The sequence below is a fragment of the Trichomonas vaginalis genome, chromosome II, assembly GCF_026262505.1.
Source record: "Trichomonas vaginalis G3 chromosome II, whole genome shotgun sequence".
Lineage (NCBI taxonomy): Eukaryota > Parabasalia > Trichomonadida > Trichomonadidae > Trichomonas > Trichomonas vaginalis.
The window spans coordinates 5,257,856-5,271,084 of record NC_067204.1 but is presented as its reverse complement, the minus strand read 5'-3'; the positions used below and the strand labels follow the sequence as shown (position 1 = coordinate 5,271,084).

At 31.9% G+C, this 13,229-nt stretch overlaps 7 protein-coding genes and 1 pseudogene across 8 annotated transcripts, besides 7 other annotated features; 4 read left to right on the top strand and 4 right to left on the bottom strand.

The window, feature by feature from the left end:
- Nucleotides 1-4,061: part of a mobile genetic element that runs on past the window's edge.
- On the bottom strand, nucleotides 886-1,739 carry TVAGG3_0489750 (protein of unknown function, DUF4106 family; the record flags this gene model as incomplete). Its single annotated transcript, XM_051236134.1, has 1 exon — nucleotides 886-1,739. A coding segment is annotated over one exon (854 nt), but the record flags the coding sequence as incomplete, so codon positions are not given.
- On the top strand, nucleotides 1,789-2,375 carry TVAGG3_0489740 (uncharacterized protein; the record flags this gene model as incomplete). Its single annotated transcript, XM_051236133.1, has 1 exon — nucleotides 1,789-2,375. A coding segment is annotated over one exon (587 nt), but the record flags the coding sequence as incomplete, so codon positions are not given.
- On the top strand, nucleotides 3,193-3,423 carry TVAGG3_0489730 (protein of unknown function, DUF4107 family; the record flags this gene model as incomplete). The annotated part of the gene is made up of 1 exon (XM_001288329.2): nucleotides 3,193-3,423. The coding sequence occupies one exon, from the start codon at nucleotides 3,193-3,195 to the stop codon at nucleotides 3,421-3,423; it is 231 nt and encodes a 76-aa protein (XP_001288330.2).
- TVAGG3_0489720 (uncharacterized protein) lies at nucleotides 3,579-3,899 on the top strand (the record flags this gene model as incomplete). The annotated part of the gene is made up of 1 exon (XM_001288328.1): nucleotides 3,579-3,899. One exon carries the CDS (start codon nucleotides 3,579-3,581, stop codon nucleotides 3,897-3,899), a length of 321 nt encoding a protein of 106 aa, XP_001288329.1.
- A 1,693-nt stretch (nucleotides 4,062-5,754) lies between the features above and the next one.
- Nucleotides 5,755-5,871: a mobile genetic element.
- Nucleotides 5,872-5,912: 41 nt separating this feature from the next.
- Nucleotides 5,913-7,215: a mobile genetic element.
- TVAGG3_0489690 lies at nucleotides 5,993-7,119 on the bottom strand (annotated as a pseudogene). Its single transcript has one exon. A coding segment is annotated over exon 1 (1,127 nt).
- A 2,632-nt stretch (nucleotides 7,216-9,847) lies between the features above and the next one.
- On the bottom strand, nucleotides 9,848-10,162 carry TVAGG3_0489670 (integrase core domain-containing protein; the record flags this gene model as incomplete). The annotated part of the gene is made up of 1 exon (XM_051236132.1): nucleotides 9,848-10,162. The coding sequence occupies one exon, from the start codon at nucleotides 10,160-10,162 to the stop codon at nucleotides 9,848-9,850; it is 315 nt and encodes a 104-aa protein (XP_051093956.1).
- Nucleotides 10,163-11,374: 1,212 nt separating this feature from the next.
- Nucleotides 11,375-11,416: a mobile genetic element.
- Nucleotides 11,417-11,781: 365 nt separating this feature from the next.
- Nucleotides 11,782-11,866: a mobile genetic element.
- Nucleotides 11,867-12,028: 162 nt separating this feature from the next.
- Nucleotides 12,029-12,116: a mobile genetic element.
- Nucleotides 12,117-12,207: 91 nt separating this feature from the next.
- On the bottom strand, nucleotides 12,208-12,366 carry TVAGG3_0489630 (uncharacterized protein; the record flags this gene model as incomplete). Its single annotated transcript, XM_051236131.1, has 1 exon — nucleotides 12,208-12,366. One exon carries the CDS (start codon nucleotides 12,364-12,366, stop codon nucleotides 12,208-12,210), a length of 159 nt encoding a protein of 52 aa, XP_051093955.1.
- A 254-nt stretch (nucleotides 12,367-12,620) lies between these two features.
- Nucleotides 12,621-12,661: a mobile genetic element.
- Nucleotides 12,662-12,714: 53 nt separating this feature from the next.
- TVAGG3_0489610 (uncharacterized protein) lies at nucleotides 12,715-13,110 on the top strand (the record flags this gene model as incomplete). The annotated part of the gene is made up of 1 exon (XM_001287984.1): nucleotides 12,715-13,110. The coding sequence occupies one exon, from the start codon at nucleotides 12,715-12,717 to the stop codon at nucleotides 13,108-13,110; it is 396 nt and encodes a 131-aa protein (XP_001287985.1).
- Nucleotides 13,111-13,229: the final 119 nt, after the last annotated feature.

The window sequence follows — 13,229 nt, the reverse complement described above, 5'->3', positions numbered from 1 at the left end:
CAGCATTCGATTTCAGGGTCGAGATAGTCAATGACACATTGTTTCCCTGTTATTCGTGAGATAGCATTTTCAAGGTCCTCCTTTGTTAGAATTATTTGGTTCTTGCTTATAAGATTTGTCAAAAGCTTCTTATCGTCTTTGAGTAAAATTGTTTGGTATAACTGAAGAAGGTAATGGTCTACGTTATCTGAAGGATTTGTTTGAACATTTGTGTAAGGGTTGTCGTTGGCTTCTCTTGAAAGAATTTGGTCCAGTGGTGGATACTCTAACTTAACATCTGATGTAGCGTTAGCGTTTGAAGCTGAGTTTAAAATTCACCGACTTAAGTTCTGGTTCTTTTTCTTTCAAACACTCTGAACTATAGTTCTTTATGACAATATTGTTTGTCGTTCGTGAGTCAACATTTGATGTTGGTTCAATTGGAACATTAACGGCACCAGCTAAGATGGATTTGCTTCTCATTTCATATAGAATAAAAACCTTTTATATGTATGAAATGAACAATATACTCGACAAGGGTTTGAATGTAAAGCTAACGAATGAAAATATTGTTGAATTCACTGAGACAGGTGCTGTGTATAAAGATGTAGAACTACTGAACAAAAGAGCTAAGGGAAGAAGCAGGAACATGAACAAAGGGCGGAAGCCTATAAAAATTTATGTCAATGATGGCTCAGGAGGTTCAAACATAAAGTATGCAGAAAGTTATAGAGTTTATGCTCTCAAAGGTGAAAAGCCTTCATTTAAGAACAGCTATTCTAACGCATATCCTCAAAAGCTAACGGATGGGGAAGTGGATGATATGAATGACAGCAAAAATATTAACAGAAATGGCGACAGAGATGCATGGAATTTGTTTACCATCAGTCAATTGAAGGTTAAACTTTAAAACAATGTTGGTCGTTCCATGGAATATTTTTGACTTTAATGGTATTAGTCATGATATGAATCTCAAGGTATGAACGAGGAGAGATGAGAGACTTATATGCTTCCCAAATTTCTTCAAAAGGTAATGTTATACCTGACTGTTTCCAAATGAGTTCAATATCATAACGTGAGAAACCTTGAAAGATAACGAAGTCAGTTATGAGACGTTTTATGTTTAAAGCTAAAAACCTCCATGTTTGCATAAGTATTGCTACAGTTAAATGGTAATGTCTGACTTTAGTTATGATGTTAGCTAATGGTGAGTCGGGCTTTGACACTAAACCTTTTCCAGCGAAGTCGTCGCAAACTAACAAAGTATTTGAAGGATATTTTTTGAAGGGGTATTTTGAAAGTTTTGACAGAATGTAATTTGTAAGTCGTTTCATATTGTATACTCCTGAGTATTGACGTAAGTGGTGTTTGTCAATAATTCTTTCCATCTCCTCAGAAGTCTTTTGCATTCCTGACTGTATGAACTCTACGATGGCATAATATTTTCTCTTACGTCGAATGTAACGTTGAAGAAATTCAATGAGTTCACTGTCTGAAACTTTAACGACAGAGGCTTGAACTTTTGACATAAATGTTTTCGCTGTTGAATCCATAGAGTCTGAAGTTGCTGATATAATGATTTGGTCATAGTAAGAGTCGTTTCCTAAACGCTCTGTTATAAGAATATGACGAATGAGGTTAAATGTCTTACCTGAACCCATCTTTCCACAATAGAAATACACACCATTTGAACAGAATTCATAATCTTTGCTGAAAGGAAGAATAAGAGAAGAGTTAAGTTTGTCTGTAGTTTCATTCATGTCTTCATCTACATCATGTATTAAATGCTTCATTTTATCTCCATTAAAAATGCAAGTCAGAAATATTCAGAACATAGCACCGAGTCTAACTGACAAGAGTATAAAGATATACTATGAACATGTTATGATGAAACCAACCAAAATTCAAGAAAGTCAGTATACTTATGAATATCCAAGACACTGGGTAGAGTATGTAGGAGGTGAGAAAGCTATTGAAATCAGACAGGTTCGAAGTATTCCAGCAGGAAGAACAATATTATTGAAGAACTTTAATGTTTTGAGGTATAATGATGAAACAAAGAAGCAAGATAGTTTCCCTGTTGCTGTGTATGTGAACTTAGACACAGGAGATGACATGAAAGTTTTTAATACAAAGCTTCAAACGGTAGTGAGAGAACAACTGACTGCGGAAGGACATCCATTACCTTCAGAAGTTACCATAGCATATAATTTTGAAACAAACTCAATAGATTTTAAAGTCGTCTCTGCAAAGAAGTCAGGATTTACATTTAATGAAGCAGATGTATATTCGAATGAAAACTTCAAAGCTATTGCATGGTTAGATAATGACGATTGCTTTAAGAAAATCTTTAAATTCAGTGACTCAAAGATGTCAATAGATGACCTTCGTGGAATGTTACCATCGACGTTTACAGTTGAAGGTTCAGCAGGATTGCTTACAAGATTGTCAATTGGTGGCATTTGGTCTCGTGAGAACATTGTTATAAAATCCAGTATAAGTGAATTTGCTGAAGAATCTATATTATGTCTTTCAAACTATATGTATTCGCCGCCAAAGCATTATAGTATAACAAACTTTGTCAGTAAGTTTAACATAAGACTTGTCGAACCTTCTTCAATGAAAGATGTTGTGCTACCTAAAGATGGAAAGGATGGACTCATTATTGAAATGATTTTAATTGCATATTAAATGAGCTTGTTCTTGAAGGTCATTCATGATGAAATAACTGTTGTAGAAGATGTTAGCAATTGTTCAGACATTTTGAAGCGTATAGATGATATAAGAAAGAAGTTAGATAGACCGCAAAGCGGTGAGGGCGAAGCCCGTGAGAACGTTTATGTTTCATTGACTTTCTCCAGTAACGAGAACTTTTATGAGATAATATTGAAGAGAGATGATTTTAATATGGTGTAAATGGTAGCTTGGGCAGCTTTAGGCGCAATGGGAACAAAAGCATTAGCATTTGGAGCAAAAGCACTTGGAGCTTATGACGCAGTAAATAAAATGAGTGGAGGAAGGGTTTCGAAGACATTAGATGCAAATAAAGGGAAGATTGGAGGCTGGGTTGCAAAGAAGTTAAGATTAAATAAAATAGGGCTCATAAATAAAGCATCCAATTTGGTTGCGACTGAGTCAGAAAATGCTTTAGGAAAGGACGATGAGTTTGCAAAACACGCAAAAGACTTTAATGACCAGATGAAAGGTGAAACAATGCATTTAAATAGATTCGATGGAACTAAAGAAAATGTTTCTTCTCCACCAGTAGTTCTTCCGTATGGTCCCTATGGAATGTATGGAAACCCTTACGAAAGACCATTTGACCCATTGACTGGTGGAAGTAACTGGTATCATTACGGCCGAAGAAGAAAGACAGTCAAGTTGGAGACGGACGTGAAGAAAGCAACTAAAAAGAAACCAAGGAAGAGAGTTATAAAGCAATGAATTCAACAGGGTGAAAAACAGGTGAAAAAAGAGGTGAGATTTCACCACTTCACCTAAATTTATTTTTGTGCTATGTTTTCATACGTGTGGGAGTGGTGATATCATTAATTTTTAAGTTTATTTTTTATTTTATTTTTTATTTTATTTTTATATAAATGACGAAAACTATTGAGATAACAAACTACAACGGTCATGAGTTCAAGAATTTGTTCTTCGTTCCTCGTGAAAATACATTCTATCAGATACGAGGGAGAAAGGGTAAAGTTAGTTTGAGCGTTTATGACAACAAACATAATGGGAGATATATAAAAGCAATAGATACAAACGGTAAGCGTGTTTCATTAGCTTTGTCAAAACTTACTAACATTCATTTTGACAGTGATTTTGACCTATATGAAGAAGAAAGTGAGTCAGAAGAATATGAACTGTTATGTGAAGCACAGCAATGGGAGAAGTTGCAATACTTTTGTAAGTGAGAACGTTTATTTTTTTACAGTAGTGAGGTGAAGTGGTTGGCGGCTTTGTAAATATTTAAGGTTAAGTTAGTGTTGTCGTTTGTGTTGTAAAATATACGTTAACGATTTTGTAAAGTGTCAAAACCGCTAAGTGGTGTACGGAGGCGCGCAGTGCCTCAGTACACGACTTAGCCATACTAACTTGCGAAACAACATTCAAATCCGCCACACTCGCCCCCATATGCCGCGCCAGAACGGCAAGATTGAAAGGCTCTGGCCGTCTCTTGAAAGAAATGTCGGCCGGTCTTCAAATGCAAAACAAATTCAAGAATTTCTTGATAAATTCAGGAAAAATTACAACTCAGTACCACATAAAACCCTTCCCAAAGAGGGTTTTCGCCCCATGACTCCAGAAGAGTGTTACAATGAGACACCACATTGGAAACAGGGTGAAACGCCATTTTGGAGAGTTATGATTGATGGACACTTCGAAATCAAAGAAATACCGAACCATTGAATACACAATTACGAATAAACGCTTAATTTTTATAAAAATCTTATTACATTTTTCCTGAATTTTTAAATTGTGCAATAAAGATGGAAGGCTTTGGGGTACATATTAATATAATATACCTCAAAGCCTTCCATCTCCACTACACAAATGGGAGAAACTTTGTCCGAATAGTTAAATTCGGACAAAGTTTCTCCCCATTTTAAGAAGGAATTGCAGGGTAAGAGGTACATAGTATGAATATATACCTCTTACCCTGCAATTCCTTCTAGAAATTCCAAAACTTTTAGGTTAATGTCTTGCAATTAACCCAAAGTTTGGAACTTTCAAGTGGAGATAGAAGGCTTTGGGGTACAATTTAATATAATATACCTCAAAGCCTTCCATCTCCACTACAAATGGGAGAAACTTTGTCCGAATAGTTTAACATTCGACAAAGTTTCTCCATTTAAAGAAAGAATTGTTCCTTATGAGGTATAATTCATACTGTATACCTCATAAGGAACAATCCCCTCCTTAAAACGAGAAAACTTGTTCGAAATTGTTTATCATTTCGAAACAAGTTTTCTCGTTTTAATAAGAAACTAAAGGCTATGAGGCACTGATTATATATTAGTGCCTCACAGCCTTTAGTTTCTAATAGATAGCTGGGAAACTTTCTCCAAATGATAAGTTATTTCAGAGAAAGTTTCCCAGCTATCAAGAGGGAATTGTTCCTTATGAGGATATAGTTATAAATGTATACCTCATAAGGAACAATTCCCTCATTAAAATCGTAGATATTTTTTACTTATTACTCATGCTTTCAAAATCACAATCCTCTGAAAAGTTATTTTTATTAAGAATTTAGAATTTTGATAAATCCTTTTTTTCAATTTGATATAATACTTATAATATTTTCAAAAAAGACATTTTGAAAAGATATCTCAAAAGTTCTCTGAAAACCTATTTTTGTTGCATGCTAAGTTCGGTCAACGATAGGAATTGAGGGGAAATTAATCGTCGAGGAAGTACGATTATGTAAAGTAAAAAAATGTTGTGGGATTTTTAATATTGTATATAATTTTATAATAAAATTTTTTGAGACATTTTAAGAAGCACATATAATTTTTTGAATTTAAAAATTAAAGTAGTGTTAATGAATTTATTGATTAATTTAATACGGATATTTCTCAAAATTAATCAAAAATAGGTTTTCAGAGAACTTTGAGATATCTTTTCAAAATGTCTTTTGAAAATATATAAGTATTATATCAAATTGAAAAAAGGATTTATCAAAATTCTAAATTCTTAATAAAAAATAACTTTTCAGAGGATTGTGATTTTGAAAGCATGAGTAAAAGTAAAAAATATCTACGATTTTAATGAGGGAATTGTTCCTTATGAGGTATACATTATAACTATATACCTCATAAGGAACAATTCCCTCTTGATAGCTGGGAAACTTTCTCTGAATAACTTATCATTTGGAGAAAGTTTCCCAGCTATCTATTAGAAACTAAAGGCTGTGAGGCACTAATATATAGGGTGTCCAAAGGTGTGTTTAGCACAAACCTGAATACTGCGAATAGAAATAAACAAGTTACATATATATAAAGTTTATTTAAATATAATCACCATTGGATTCAATCACGCGTTCGCAGCGATCGATCCAGGCTTGAAAGACACGCTTTAAATCATCATGAGAAAATTGCTCAAATTGCTCTCTTACAAAATTTTCAAGATCATCTGGACTCGCGAATTCGCGTCCTTCAGCTCTCTTTTTTAGCGTGCCGAATAAATAAAAGTCAGAGGGTGCAATATCATGTGAATAAATTGGGTTTGGAACAACTTTGACATTGTTTTCCACCAAGTAATTCATTACCTTATGACTTTTGTGAACTCTTGAATTATCAAAATGAATTGCAAACTTTTGTTTTTGTTGTTTGGATTTCTCAAACTCATCAGAATTGATAATTTGAGTAAGAACATTGTCAATTAGATACTGAGCATTCATCGTATTAGGTTTTTGAAGAATATCAATTGCGATGATGCCATTCACGCCCCAAAAAACCGACAACATCATCATTGGTGTGTCAATTTTTTTCTTCGGGAATGTTTGCGGATTTTCATCCTTCGGGATCCACATGATTTTGGCTTCTGTTGCATATTGAAACCAAGACTCGTCCCCTGTTACTAAAAAGCGAAACTTCTTGGATTGATACGCACCCAATATAGAGAGGAGCTCTTTCGAAGATTGGACTCTAGATTTTTTTTGAACTGAATTAAGGTTGTGCGGAACCCAACGTGTATACGCTAGTTTGTAGTTCAAATAATTGTGCAGATAATAACTGACTGTTGTACGTGGTATCTTTGTCATCTCCTCTATCCTTCTGAGTGATGCTCTTGGGTCTTCATCTAGCACTTGAAGAATTGCTTTGATTTTTCTTTGATCCGGCAATTTTTTGTCAATTTTTATGATGGGCGCCTTTTTGTTCATGAAGTGATACATCCTAACATGATACGTTACAGTGGAATAGCTAGGAGCATCCATACCGAAGCATTTTACCAATGTCTCGTAGATTTTTTACAGTCTTTGCATTTTTTTGCAAGAGCGAGGATGTTTTCTTTATGATTCATTAAAAAAATGAAAAAAATCCCGCCAAAATTTCCTGCGAAACCGCCTCTTGTCTCAAAATTCATTTTATATCCCGGCATGGCGCCAAAATACAACATACTCATCATATACATATATTCATATTTTTTATTATATATTTATAATCAGCATATATCTCCTTTAATAGTCTCATATAGAGCGCTGTGCTAAACGCACCTTTGGACACCCTATATAATCAGTGCCTCATAGCCTTTAGTTTCTTATTAAAAACGAGAAAACTTGTTCGAAATGATAAACAATTTCGAACAAGTTTTCTCGTTTTAAGGAGGGGATTGTTCCTTATGAGGTATACAGTATGAATATATACCTCATAAGGAACAATTCTTTCTTTAAATGGGAGAAACTTTGTCCGAATGTTAAACTATTCGGACAAAGTTTCTCCCATTTGTAGTGGAGATGGAAGGCTTTGAGGTATATTATATTAATATGTACCCCAAAGCCTTCCATCTTTATTGTACAATTTAAAAATTCAGGAAAAATGTAATAAGATTTTTATAAAAATTAAGGATACCCTTACGTGTCAGATTTTTTGCGCATACGAAGAAGTCATGCTAGACATGAGCTATAAACCTGAAATTTTAGCAACATATTTAAAACTTTTTAAACTACAATACACTTTAATATTCAAGAACAAAAATATTCTTTTTAGAAATTACATAATTATTTTATGTGAAATCTATATAAAAACATATTTTGCGAGCGTAACTTTTTTCTTTATAAGCACCTTATATGACTGATAAACTGTGAAGGCACATAATTGTTAATTCATAGAGTTGATATGTTTCCAAAATTGAGAGGAAATTTGAAATTGAATACCCTTTCAATTCAATTTTCAAAAGATATCAGCTCCTTCAATAATTGAAGGACGATTTTGATCATTTGCTCTTAAAACAAGTATGCCATGGAGAAAAAAGTTACGCTCGCAAATCTGAAATATAACTATCATATAAAAAAATTAAATTTCTAATTTTTTACTCTATAGATATTATTGGCCACTTGTGTAATGCATAAAAGTTTATGTCATATGCATACATTTGGAAGTATGGGAGACGAGGGAAATTACTTCTATGAGGCACTAGGATTTTTAAAAATTTCTCTATCGGACTCACCATTCAATTTCTCGAAAATTAAAAAAAATCAATAATAGCTAAAATGTATTATGCATAACAAATTTTAATGTTACACGGTATTTTTTGAACTTCATGACATGAATTTTCTTTATATTATTTTTTTTTTGGATTTTCTATGATTTATGCGATAGGCTGGAACAACATTGTAAGTGCAATGATATCATTTATAGAGAAATCTAAAACTTCAGCATTCAGAACTCGCAACCACAAAAATATTCATTTGCTAAGTAAGTAAAGTTGATTAAGTTCGACACTTAGCTTTTATACGTAAAACCAAGTGTGTATTGTTATTTCTTGTTAAATTATTGAGAAAAAAATAAATTGTAAGAGAAACGATACTGATTATTGAAATAATATTGAGGATAGCTGCAGATTTCTTCATTAACATGCGGAAATTTGTTAATCTTGGTTTTCTATCATAAAATCTGTCGAAGAATCTAAAAACGGAGATATGAAATAGAGATCATGTAAATCTAGAGTATCCTGTCAGAAAAATAGACTAAGCATGTAACCCTTTTTTGGTCATAAACACTTTTTACCACTTAGTCATACAGATGATCATTAAATTTAAACGAGCACTTTTTGTCAGAATTTATTCTTTTACAAAGACAGAAGATTTTAGTATTATTTAATATTAGTGCTGTAGCAAAATTCAAAAAACGGTGAAAATTCAGTGAATTTGTGAATTCACATTTTTTTTCGACATTTTTCTTGATATATCCATGCACATTAAGAACACAGCTTTGATACGCTTAAAAAAGCATATTTCATATGAAATTGTTAAAGAAATAAACAATTTATATAAAAATTGCACTTATGGGCAGTTTAGATATATAATTTATATATAACATATATACAAATCCATAGACAAAGTGCAATAACTACAATGTTGTAGAAAATTACAGCAGAAATACTGACTTTTTGAAGGATAATAAGAATTCTTCTAAATGTTGTATTTTTATAATTTGATTGATTTTTTTACTATTTCATTAATCTTTTATGAATAATAATTATTTTTAATATATGTGCTATTAAAATTTCAAATTTTGACTAATATATCTAAGTTATCTGAACGAAACATTTAGAAAATATCATACTTACATTGAAATAGCAAGTAGAGCATATTAATAGCAAGTTTCTTGGCTTTATATCTATCATCTATTGTTGTTTGATCAAACAAAATTCACTCTATTATATGGTGTCAATTAATTAAAACAATTTTTAATAGTTATTTATTTAGTGCGAATAAGTGCAAACTCATAAATGAATAACTTAATAGTAGAAATGAATTATCTGATATAAATCTCACATTTTGTCCATCAGAAATACTTTAATTGCATACGCATAACTATTAGTAATACGTCTGGAGTGTCAATTAATAACAATCCCACAACAAGTAAAATTCAGATTTTTATTAAACTTATTTTTTCCTAAAAGTTTTCTCAAATTACTATATATACATATGTGGATAAAATAATAGTAATATTGTAAAAAATTAGATAATTTTTTTTATTTGAGAACCTCTCAAAAGTTCATTCAATTTATCAATTGTTTCAGTTTGATGTATATTCATTTCTGGAGCCTAAAACTTTAGCAATCATGACAATATCATATTCTCTTTCTAACTACGCAATGTAAGGGTATCCTTAAGCGTTTATTCGTAATTGTGTATTCAATGGTTCGGTATTTCTTTGATTTCGAAGTGTCCATCAATCATAACTCTCCAAAATGGCGTTTCACCCTGTTTCCAATGTGGTGTCTCATTGTAACACTCTTCTGGAGTCATGGGGCGAAAACCCTTTTTGGGAAGGGTTTTATGTGGTACTGAGTTGTAATTTTTCCTGAATTTATCAAGAAATTCTTGAATTTGTTTTGCATTTGAAGACCGGCCGACATTTCTTTCAAGAGACGGCCAGAGCCTTTCAATCTTGCCGTTCTGGCGCGGCATATGGGGGCGAGTGTGGCGGATTTGAATGTTGTTTCGCATGAGCCAATTATAAAATTGGCCCATATTCTCTCCCCCGTTGTCGGACCAGAAACAAAATGGCTTTTGATATAAGCCAATCGTTTCTTCGGCAACTCTTGTTGTAGATTCGGAAGATTTATTTGGCAAAATTTTTAAAGCCAACAAAAACCGAGATTTATCGTCTATTATACCATAAACAGGTAACCTCTGTGAACCGTATAAAAAATGAACATCTACATGCCATATGGTATCAGGTTTTGTTGCTTCATATGGCGTATAATATTTTTGAGGGGGTCTGTCACTTTTTGGTTCTTTGATCTCCAAAATACTGTAAATTCTTCTGAGTTTATTGTAGGAAACTGAATAAACATTTTGATCCATGTTTAAACGCCAAAACATCTTTTGGATTCCGCACTTATATTCCTGAAATTTTTGGAGAACATATTGCAAATTTTCAGGAGTAATATCATCTGGTGCCGGACCAGGTTTAACGTTTGGGGGTGTTAAATTTGCATTTGTGTATGCTGCTTTAAGTGTGTTTTTCGAAATTGATCTAAATTCACACTTCATTTCATCCTCGTATGGAACTCGCTTACACGCAATTAAATAATTGAGTTCGCGAGATTCAAGTTTTTCGCGTGTTTGAATTAACCACCAAGAAGGAATGGTTGGTCTACTCATAATAAAAATGAAAAGCCAAATTCTCTCAAAAAGTTAAGTAGGACCAATTTTTTATAAAAAAAATCCAATTCCATTATGAATGTTAATTAATTTATATAATTATTGAATAAATAATTTTCTTTGAGATTATGAAAAGTTCTTTGAAAAGTTATTTTTTTCTCATTTTTAAATATTGTATTAGCCTATTTATTTATAATCCAAATTAAATAACTTTAAATTCAATATTTAAAGAATAATTTTGAAGGAATTGAGTTACTTTCCCCGACGATAAAATTGAGAGGTTTACATTTTGACCGAGCTTAGCATGCAACAATTGTTCTATTAGTGATCATTTCACATAGCTTTATTAGATTCGATATTTTTGACTAATTTGATTTCAACTTAACTGACTTTTTTGTATTCAATTTGTCGAGAAAAGATTAGTTGAAACTTAGAAACAAGAGATTGAGTATAGCATACTCGAAAAATGTAAACTATTCAAATATCTTTTTTCACATCATTGAATTTTTGACTTAAATTGCACAATGATTCTAATACACAGCAGTGTTAGTTTTGTTACATATTAAGTTCTGTCAAAATGTAAGCTATTGAATTTTTTGAGAGGGAAATAATCGTCGAGGAAGTAAAAAGTGACGCTTTAGGAAATATTATTAGAAATATGATAATAAATATATTTGGAAAAAATATGTTTTTTTTCAAAAATTGAAATGTTCATAGAATATTTTGAAATATGTAGGGAATTGAATTCGGTAATATATGATAAACAGGATTTTTAAATTTCAAGGAAAAATAGCTTTTGTGAATACTTTTGAGAACTCTTCTCAAAGATCATGATTCAAATATATTAAAGAGCCAAAATATTAGAGATGAGTTCATAATCAAAATTTTACATTTTAATTATTTAGAAAAACGTATTAACCTCAATAAAAAATATCTCAAAGATTAATAGTTAATTTAGGGTTTCCTAGCTATCTAGAGGGAATTGTTCCTTATGATGTATATATTTATAATGTATGCATCATAAGGAACAATTCCCTCGCTGAAGTGAGAAAACTTGTTCGAAATTGTTTATCATTTCGAACAAGTTTTCTCGTTTTTAATAACAAACTAAAGGCTATGAGGCACTGATTATATACTAGTGCCTCATAGCCTTTAGTTCCCAGTAGATAGCTGGGAAACTTTCTCCAAATGATAAGTTATTTAGAGAAAGTTTCCCAGCTATCTAGAGGGAATTGTTCCTTATGATGTATATATTTATAATGTATGCATCATAAGGAACAATTCCCTCGCTGAAGTGAGAAAACTTGTTCGAAATTGTTTATCATTTCGAACAAGTTTTCTCGTTTTTAATAACAAACTAAAGGCTATGAGGCACTGATTATATACTAGTGCCTCATAGCCTTTAGTTCCCAGTAGATAGCTGGGAAACTTTCTCCAAATGATTGTTTCAAAACTGTTGCGTAAGTTAACTCACCACTTTCAAGTTTTTCATACATATATCTTACCCATTCATTTGGAATACGAGGTCTCGAGTTTTCGTTCATTTTTTTTACTTTACAAAACTGTTTATTTTTCAGAATTTTTAAATTTGAAAAAATTCATTCTAGATCTGATAAATAATATATTATTTTTCAATCAAAATATTTTGATTATCATCTCAAAAGTGTTCTCAAAACCTAGTTTTTCTTATTTTTGATAATCTTAATATTTATATTATTATAAACTAATTGAACACCATATGTTTTTGTATACTTTTACAAAAAAATTGATAGATTTGTGATACTTCCCCCGACGATAGAATTGAATAGCTTACATTTTGACAGAACTTAATATGGAACAGTTTTAACAAAAACTTAATATTGTAACGATAAAACTTAAAGTCAAAAAATAAAATGATGATGAAGAGTGAAAAATGCAGCGAGATTGAACTTGAGCAATCTGTGATGGAAACAATGAAATCACAAAATTTCAAGCTTAAATCATCTGAAGCATACAATTGGTTTGTTTCTTTATTCGGCGAAAAAATTAGTCATGATCTTGTACGATCAGTTTGCATGCTCCTTTCAGAAATGATATCCCAAGCTTTTGGAAGAGAATGCTATCGACGTAAAAAGACTTGCTTTTTCTGGGCCAACGTTCACTTTAATGAAATCCAACAGTATTTATCCAATCATTCTATCTCGGTCGAGTTAACAAATGGTGTGAAGATTCCAATATTGCCTTTTCGCAAGATGCAATTCAACAACATGCCAAATCCATTAATTGTAAAACCAGAAAAGAAGTTCTAGTAATTTATGTTTTTCAGCCCCCAAAAGTTTAAAATGCCAGACATCGCATACCAGCTATCCCAAGAGGTTCTCAAGTAGTATTTCACCCAAAATAGTGTTATTGTTTCATTAGACTTTTT